We start from the raw sequence: 9,307 nt of genomic DNA on the forward strand, positions 1-9,307 counted from the left end.
GGGCGCTGAAAAATGACGTCACGGTCTTTGTAGTGACTCCTCCCCGGTGTGGACGAGACATCCACATATGCCCCGAGTGTCATGTGGACCATCAGCCTGTTCGGTTGGCTGGTTCGTAAAGAAGTACTGCTGGCTGGTTTGTGTGAGAGAAAAATAATGTTCCGACTGAAAATTTACGATCATTTACGACGAGCCAGCCAAACAAATAGGCTGCGTGCGTGTCCGTAGATATCCATTAGGCGCAGGTGTACACGTAGTCAGCCTAGCACTGTGTCACTGTCCTTGAAAAGTGGAAATTTAATTTGAGTTTGAAGAAATTTTAAATAAATAAACCAGAAAGAAATTTGAGGCGCATGCGAGGCGGTGTACGTTGATATATACTAATTAAGGACATGGTGACTAAAGTTGAGTCACGTACGTACGCGTTGTTTGAATAATGGACTACTAATGCTCCATCCGTCCGGAACTATAAGGTATCCAAGCAACTTTATGATATATTATGGGATATAGGCCCGTTGACTTCGCTGAAAAAACAAACTAAAATACTGTTCCGGCTGATTTGTTGTGAGAGAAAAACACTATTCTGACTAAAAAAACAACTTGAAAAGTATGGATTATAATATAAATGAACAGGGCCATATATAACAAATGACGATATAACTCCTTTTTATTACTATATTTAGGTTGGTGATAGATATTATATCCAAAACAAAGTAGTTCTTGTAAGATTTATGGCAAATGGAAAATATAGCTGAATTATTGTAAATCACATATTGATAGTCAGATGATATTTTTCACGTCAAAAATCTCTACGATATATTTTTTTGAGTGTCAACGGGGAGAAAGACTCCCCGCCTAGTTAGTTCATTTCATTGATCTAAGCCCTAAGGCCCATAAGAGTTTGAAAGCTTACAACATCATTTGCAGGTCTGAAAAACGATTACATGGATTACATAGAGGCAACAGTAGTTAGCATCCGGCATCAGCTATTCCTCTATCATTCTTCGGTAAGCGGAACCTTTGCATCATTGTGCATTAGTATGAAAACCTACCGGTGTCAGCGGTGCTCACCTCTGAAAATTACTGCATTCCTCCGTTTGCACAGGTGTCAGTAACAAAAGAGCAGCAAAGGTTAAGAAATGTTTGCTCGCGTATTGTACTGGACAGACGATGTTGAAGTCTCGAAGATGCAGCCATCAGCCCATCACCCATCACCATCAGTTGGTGTTGGCGCCGGCTGGAACCCCAGCTTTGCCCAGAACTCCTTTGCAAAGGGGCAGCCAAAGACAATTCGTTTTGCTGTGGCTTGTCGTAAATAATTGTAAATTTTCAGTTAGAACAGTATTTTTCTCTCACACAAACCAACCAGCAGTACTTCTTCACGAACCAGCAACGATACGAACCAGCCAACCGAACAGGCTGAATGTGGTCACCTGTTTCATTTAATTTGTTTGGCAAACTTCACAGATAGGGGAATCAACAATCGTCTTGCGGAATTTTAGTCGACATGCAATTTGTCGATATTAAGTGTGTTCATTGGTCGGTTTCTAGGCTAATAAGTCCAGCTGGTACTAATTTATTGTGAGAGAAAAACATTTTACCATGACTAATAAGCCATGACTGAAACTAATAAGCGAACATGCTGATTTACCTCGCCAGCGCTTTACCTGACCTTTACGTGACCCACCGCCATCCATACATTCGATGCATCAATCCAAGTATTTGTTTTATATAATTATATTCTTTTCATCTGGAAATAAATGCCCATTTAAAGTATCCTCGTCTCGCCACCATTTCCAATATATTTTCTAGCTATATTTGAGGGATCCAACTAATAACCAATCGAAAATCAAGCAAAATACCGTGTGACAGTCAACAGGAGGTGGGCCAGTGTTGGGCATGGCCCACCTGCCCGTGTTAGAGGCGGAGGCCACAGGCCCACAGGCCATAGGCAGGTGGGTTTTTTGAGGCTTTTACATGTATGTCATTAAAAAAGTTTGTAATTATGTACAAGCCATTAAAAAATTAACCGTACACGAGTGTCATCGTTCTGAACTTCTTTGCTCTCCAAGCCATTCCGTCGGTGTTCTGTTCGTTTTTCACCGTTACATGTGAGTCCGGTCAATATAAACGTCCAAAATATTCTTCTCTCGTCCTATCCTCTTGCTTCTTTAGTCCATACCGCTCGCGCTCGCGTCCGAGTCCGGCGGAGCTCGCACCCGTGCCCGGCAGAGCTCACGCTCGCGTCCGCGCCCGACAGAGCTCGCGCTCGCGCTTGCAGCCGGCAGAGCCCGCGCTCGCGCTTGTGGCCAGTACAGCCTCGCTCAGCGGAGCTCGCGCCCACGCCCGGCGGAGCGCGTGCTCGAGCTCGCGGCCGCCATCCCCTCCGTCAACGGCGGCGGCGTCCACGCCCGGCCTCGCGCTCGCGACCGCCAATCCCCTCCGGCAGCGGTAGTGTCGTCCACGCCCGGCCTCACGCTCGCGCTCGCGGCCGCCATCCCCTCCTGCAGCGGCGGCCTCGTCCACGCCCGGCTTCCCCTCGCGCTTGCGGCCGGCAGAGCCCCGCTCGGCGGAGCTCGCGTCCGTGGCCAACGGAGCTCGTGCTCGAGCTCGCGGCCGCCATCCCCTCCGTCAGCGCTCGTGCTCGCGGTTGTGGGTGTGCCCGCCGTGCTGTGCCGCCGGGCGCTCTGCGTCGGGGCGAGGTGCAGGCGCGCCTCCCGCACCGCCGCGGCCAAGAAGAAGGAGATGGCGGTGCTGCTAATGGTGGTCGCTCTGGCCGCGGCCATCCTCAAGGTGGCCGCCGCCGTCGGTGTCGTCGCCGTGTTAGGGGCAGCCGTGCGGGGGTAGCTCCACTCCGACCACAGCACCACGTCATCCAGGCTAACGCGCGTGAGCTCGCGGCCACAGTGACCGCCTCGGCGCCGCTGCTCCGCGCGACCGCCCAGCCTAGCCCCGGTCGCCGCGAGCGTGGCCGCGGGGGAGCTCTGCCCCGGCCGCCGCGGGCGCGCGCGAGCGAGCTCTGCCCCGACCGTCGTGGGCGCGCACTGGCGAGCTCCGCCCTAGTCGCACGTATGAGAAGAGAGATTGAGTGAGAGAGAGGGGGGATAGAGATGAGAGGGGTATTATGGACGAGAAGAGAGATTGAGTGAGAGAGATGGGGATAGAGATGAGAGGGGTATTATGGACTTTTTGACTGACCTGACTTACTTGTCATGACTCCCAAACGGTGAAAAACAAACAGAACACCGACGGAATGGCTTGGAGAGCAAAGAAGTTCAGAACGATGGCACTCGTGTGGGGTCAATTTTTATAATGACTTATACGTAATTATAAACTTTTTTTAAGGGCATACATCTAAAAACCTCGGGTTCTTTTCCTCCGTCTTCCTTCCAGAATCCAGATGTGTTCGTGTCTATACGGACCATACCAATAGCACCACCTCTCTGAATCGATCCGATCTCCGCTTGCGCTGAGCTCCATCGAATTCGCAGCAGGCGCAGGACCGCGAACACGAGGAGGGCTGGGAGCAGCATCCACAAGCCATGGCGGGGAGGGCCACCATCCCCACTAACAACTCCGCCCTCATCGCAATCATCGCCGACGAGGTAACCCACATCCACCCCCACCACCCGCCTCCTCCGATTAATTATCCTTGCGATTGAGCAGTAGAGCAAGGGTTAGAGATCGACAAAGTTGTGGCGCGTGCCCGCGAGGTATTATATGTAGCTACTAGGTCTGCGGGATCCAGCCAGCGTCGGGGTTGTATTTGGGGAATCTGCGATTATCTTTTCTTTCTTTCTCATCATGTGTAAAAAGGCACGCCTTCTCACCAATTTTTGCAGGACACCGTCACTGGCTTCTTGATGGCCGGCGTTGGCAATGTTGATCTGCGCAAGAAAACCAACTACCTCCTCGTCGACAACAGTGAGTCAAACGAATACCTTCTTCACTGCTGCATATTATTATTGTTCAGCCTTATAATTTATCTTCAAGCTATTATGGAGTTACCCCCTGAAGACAGGAAAGGACTGCGCCATGTGCCCATTCTTTTCAGCACCTTCTAGCTTACATAGCTAAAATCTGCAGCTGTTAATTAGTACTCCCTCCATTCCAAATTATAAGACGTTTTGGCTTTTTTTTTAGATACACTAGCCAATGCCCATGCGTTGCTACGGGTGACAAGACTATGTTAATCCAATTTGTTGCTCCCATAAGAAGGGTTTTCGAAACAATGTTGGCGCCAATAATGAAGTTAAACCGACACATGATTTATTAATTTGTATCACTGCTATAAGTGAAATGAAATATTAATCAAACTATATAACAGTTCGCACCTTGCAGTCCAAAGCATGTATATCAACAAAATGCAGCCTTGTCGAAATCCGCCAAAATGAACATCAAACTCTATGACAGTTCGCTGTTACTGCTTTGCGGCAGCAACAACAGCACTAATCAGCGTTCCACGAAACGCACCCTTCTCGAGCTCGTGAACCCCCGCTATGGTAGTCCCTGCAGGAGAAGTGACCTGATCTTTTAGCTGCCCTGGATCTTTTCCTCTCTGGCTCACCATGGTTGCAGCACCAAGAACCTAAACAACATATATATAATACACAAAAATGTCTACGAGAAAGTGCAGACAGCGGTGGAGAAAACTGAATAGGTACGTATAATGCATAAATGAACTCAGTTTTATAAAGCAAGATACAAATGTCTACCAGGAGATGGTGACTTATGATATAGAATTCCAGCGCAGCATACAATGTCTTGACCTAGAGAAAGCAATAATATAGTAGCACTGAGATAGTAGAGCAGCTTAAATACTGACTGAAGTAAACTGTTGTTTTCTTAGTTTTAGCACTGTTCTTTTCTGCAGCTTGCAAGAAAATTGAGGATTAGTCACAACATGCAGTTTCAGACAATGCGAAAATTTTAGGCTAGTCTTACTAACCTTCTCACCTAAAGAAATATTATCAAATTAGAATTGTGAGAGCAGATAGAAATATGCATGAAGTGAGGAGATAAATTTATTCTGTTGGACCAAAGCAGGCCTACTATATTAGGATATATCATATATCTGAATTTCCTTCCTAGCTGGTTTCCTTAGTTGTGAGCTTTCATGTACTTATAGAGCTGATGCAGATAACTTGAATGATGCTTTTACCTTGTACCTTGTAATCATATCAGTGACTAGGAGCTCTAGTCATTATTTCATTCTGCAATCCCCATTACTTCTGCTGCATATTACCTCATACGTTAGTTACTGTTGTTGATCCTGATGGTTCAGTATCAATACTGTTTGTTGTTTCATGCCACAGAGACGACAGTTAAACAAATTGAGGATGCGTTCAAAGAATTTACTACGAGGGAGGATATTGCTATTGTGCTCATCAGTCAGTATGTAAGTGAACCATCACCCATGCATGCATATTATTTGTGTATTGATGCATTGTGTTGTCAGATCCTTCTAAGCATATCCATATGTATAGAAATATATGGATAGACAAGGGGGAATGGGAGAGAGGAGGGGAGGTTATGAGTTTTTTTTCCCGGTTCAGTTAATTTTGTTTAGTTTCTTTGGAGGCAGCTCCCTTCTATGAAGTGTAAACAATTCCAGTGAGCTTGTTGGAACCTTAAAGGTTGTCCTCGAGTTTTCACTTGTATACTAAGAATAGCGGCTCTAGCTTTTCAAACTCCTGCCAGATTGTTGTGGTTCAGGATAAATTTGGCATTTTGATCAAGAGAATGCTTTGAGACTTGGACTTAGATTCCAGTTCCTTTTTTTCTAGTATTATCCTTTGTTACTCTCATCTCCTTTTACTATAATAACCATTATCCTCCCTGTTGGTGGCTCGTTTTACTTGCAGCTTAATTTACTGAACCATTCTTCCAGCTCTTTTAAATTAAGCTGTGATTAAGTACAGTGCATGTTCGTTAGTACCAATCGCTGGGCAATTTGCTTTTGGATACTCCCACTGTTATGCGTAAGAGCGTTGATTAATACGAGAAAGGGGGAAAAAGGTTCTAGGAGCATTGTGTAAATCATGCGCAGTAGTACCACTGTACCAACTAGGTAATAGAAAAAACATCCATCTTCTAAGTTGTATCCCTGCTGATGTCTATTGTGGGTGACAGATTGCCAACATGATAAGATTTCTGGTGGATAGCTACAACAAGCCAGTCCCTGCTATTCTGGAGATCCCGTCCAAGGACCATCCATATGATCCAGCGCACGACTCGGTGCTCTCTCGAGTGAAATATCTGTTCTCTGCAGAATCAGTGGCGTCTGATAGGCGATGAAGGCATCCTTGTGTAGTAGTACCCTTCGATGTATCTGTTTTGTTATTTGTTGAAAAGAAGATGGCATGTACCACTGGGTGCGAGCGAGACAGGAAGCACGAATAATGAGCTTGCACACAATAATTGGTTGAACCAAACCAACACTTCTTTTTTCATATAAGGTTGGAATGCTGGTGCTTGTATTTGCTTGGTTATTAGAGAATAAAATAAAATAAAATGCGATTGTCATGACGAATTGATTGCCCAGCACTGTATACGGGAAAGAGAACATTGTGCAGTGTATTGCATTTGTATGAGCTGAGCACCTGGACCTATGCGTATGTGTTGTGCTGGTGGAGGGGATCCTGATGGTTCCACTGTGTGAGCAAGGAAGAAAATTGCTCATGGGTGTGAGCTAATCAGAGAAGAGGTTGGTAAATAGTAGTAGTAACAAGGAAGGAATCAAGGAATGTTGTGAGGTTGGTAAATATAGTAGTAGTAACAAGGAAGGAATCAAGGAATGTTGTCGGAGCAAGTATAGTACATCAAAATTAGATACAAGAAATCAAGGAATGTTGTGTCGGTGCAAGTATCGTATATCAAAATTAGTTTAATCTTGACGGTATTGTTAGGATAGTAGGACACTAAACATAGTTTAATCTTGACCTGATCAAATGCCGGATCAAGTCGGCCAGATAAAAACGACAGATCAATTTTTTATTGTCCATGCCTTCTGACGGATATTGGGCTGGATTGGGCTATTTCTAGTTTTTCTATGGATTGGGTTTTTTGGTGTTAGGTTGAGTTATTATGGGTAAAAAAGAGTTAAATGTACCGTATGGCCATTAAACTATGCGGGGTTTTTTATTATTTCCATCAACTTCAAAAGTTGATTTTGGGGTCTATAAAGTCTTTAAGTGGTTCACCTAAGGTCCATATCTCTTTGTTCAGTTCTAAAAGTTGATTTTGGGATCCATAAACATTGTAAGTTGATTTTCAGCGTTGCTGGCTCGAGCTGAACAAGAAGGCAGATTGCATGGAATTAGTATTTGCAGGAATGCTCTATCCGTGTCCCATTTATTGTTTCCTGACGACTCACTCATCTTATGCAAAGTGGATCTAGAGGAGGCACAAACACTGAAGCATTGTTGTAGACTTATGAAAACTGCTCGGGTCAAATGATCAATGCAGGTAAATTGGCTGTCATGTTTAGTGGAATTAGTATTTGCAGGAATGCTCCATCCGTGTCCCATTTATTGTTTCCTGATGACTCACTCATCTCATGCAAAGTGGATCTAGAGGAGGCACAAACATTGAAGCAGTTGCTGTCGACTTATGAAGACTGCTCGAGTCGAATGATCAATGCAGGTAAATTGGCTGTCATGTTCAGTCCAAATACCAGGCATGGACAACAGATAGGGGTGATGGAGACACTGAACATCACGACAGAAACAATGAAAGAGCGGTACTTGGGGCTGCCGGGGTATATAATAAGAGCTAGATCACAGGTTTTTATATACTTGAAAGAAAGAGTCTGGCAGAGGATCCAAGGCTGAAAGGAATGGCTATTATCCAGGACGGGCAAAGAGATCCTAATCAAGGCTGTAGCCCAAGCGATCCCCATGTTTAATTCTAGTTTCACCTAAAGCAGGGGGTGAGTGGTTCAGGGATCTTCATTCTTTCAACATGGCAATGTTAGCCAAACAAGGATGGAGATTGTTACAGAACCCGGACTCACTTTGTGCTAGAATTCTAAAAGCCAAGTATTTCCCAAATACAGGAGCGTTAGAAGCTAAAGCAAGGGAGTGATGCTCATATACTTGCAGAAGCGTAATGATGGGTGCGGAGACTCTGAATCATGGAGTAATTTGGAGAGTAGGAAATGGCAGCAAATTAATATTTGGTCTGATCTGTGGCCGCCTAGAGAAGTCACCCAAAGGCCTATTATACCGAATGGCAGGAACCTCCTGACCAAGGTAGAAGAATTAATTGATCATGGATGTCCAGCTGCTGCAATAGACTTTTTGGGAGGAGGTTATCTAGATTATCTCAGGGCAGTTCCGGTGCATGGAGAGATGGAAGATGTGGTCGGGTGGCACTATGGCAGTAAGGGCTGCTTCTCTGTCGAGTCAGTTATAGGGTACATCGAGCAGCAAAGAGCAGAAGACAGAAAACGGGACTAGCAACTGGTTCAAGGAGCAGCAGTGGTGAAAACGATTTCTAGAAGAAACCGTGGAAGTTGGACTGTCCACCAAAGGTGAAACACTTCCTATGGAGGCTAAGACATAATAACACGCTCGCCGTGAGGAAAGTGCTACAACGGGGGGATGCGGTTGGACTATGTGTGGCCGATTAGATGAAGATGGTTGTCACCTGCTGTTCAAATGCAAAGAAGTGAGAAAGATATGGATGGAACTGAATAAAGAGCATGTCAGAGACAAACTGACAAGCATGGGACCGACAAGAGAGATGATGGAAATGGTGCTCACTCTAAAAGGGCAGGAATAGCTAACTGTTACTATATATGCTGCTGTGGTTGTGGTGGGGAGAGCGAAATAAGTGGAGGAAGGAAGGAAAGAGAAGGGCAGCTACTCAAGTGGCTTATATAGCAGCGTTCCTGACTGATCGTTCTCAGGAGACAGGGCGACATCATGTATTGTCAGAAACCCGTCAATGCAAGACATGGCAAAGGCCACAACCTAGCAAGTTGAAAGTCAACGCAGAAGGTGCATTTGACAACGTGAGGAGGGATGGGGCGAGGATCGTCCTTCGTAACCTACGCATGTGCGCCTCACTAAAAATCCATCCCAAAAACCCTATGGAAAAAAGGGCATGGAGAAAAGAGCGCACACACGACTCTAGTCTATACAAGTGCTAACTCAGGAAGCTACTAGCTCCAAGTGCCTCGATGTCGATCTTCCTGGTATCTTCATATATGGGCTTTGTCTTCCTCGGTCGCTTCTATGACATGAATTTTTAGCTTCGCTCGACGCACAGGTCTTTGCCTTTTTTACCTTCTCAGAGTGCAGAT

The 9,307-nt window shown here is 45.6% G+C and overlaps 1 protein-coding gene across 1 annotated transcript; it reads left to right on the forward strand.

The window, feature by feature from the left end:
• Window positions 1-3,385: 3,385 nt before the first annotated feature.
• Window positions 3,386-6,528, forward strand: LOC136552895 (V-type proton ATPase subunit F). The gene is made up of 4 exons (XM_066544471.1): window positions 3,386-3,605; window positions 3,843-3,924; window positions 5,316-5,398; window positions 6,133-6,528. Exons 1-4 carry the CDS (start codon window positions 3,543-3,545, stop codon window positions 6,295-6,297), a joined length of 393 nt encoding a protein of 130 aa, XP_066400568.1. The 5' UTR covers window positions 3,386-3,542; the 3' UTR covers window positions 6,298-6,528.
• The last annotated feature ends 2,779 nt before the right edge of the window (window positions 6,529-9,307 follow it).

Source organism: Miscanthus floridulus, chromosome 4 (assembly GCF_019320115.1).
Source record: "Miscanthus floridulus cultivar M001 chromosome 4, ASM1932011v1, whole genome shotgun sequence".
In the NCBI taxonomy this organism is placed as follows: Eukaryota; Viridiplantae; Streptophyta; class Magnoliopsida; order Poales; family Poaceae; genus Miscanthus; species Miscanthus floridulus.

Coding starts and splice junctions, on each gene's coding strand:
- LOC136552895 (XM_066544471.1), top strand. CDS start 3,543: ATGGCGGGGAGGGCCACCATCCCCACTAACAACTCCGCCCTCATCGCA. Junction 3,606..3,842: donor TCGCAATCATCGCCGACGAG/GTAACCCACATC, acceptor CAATTTTTGCAG/GACACCGTCACTGGCTTCTT. Junction 3,925..5,315: donor CTACCTCCTCGTCGACAACA/GTGAGTCAAACG, acceptor TTCATGCCACAG/AGACGACAGTTAAACAAATT.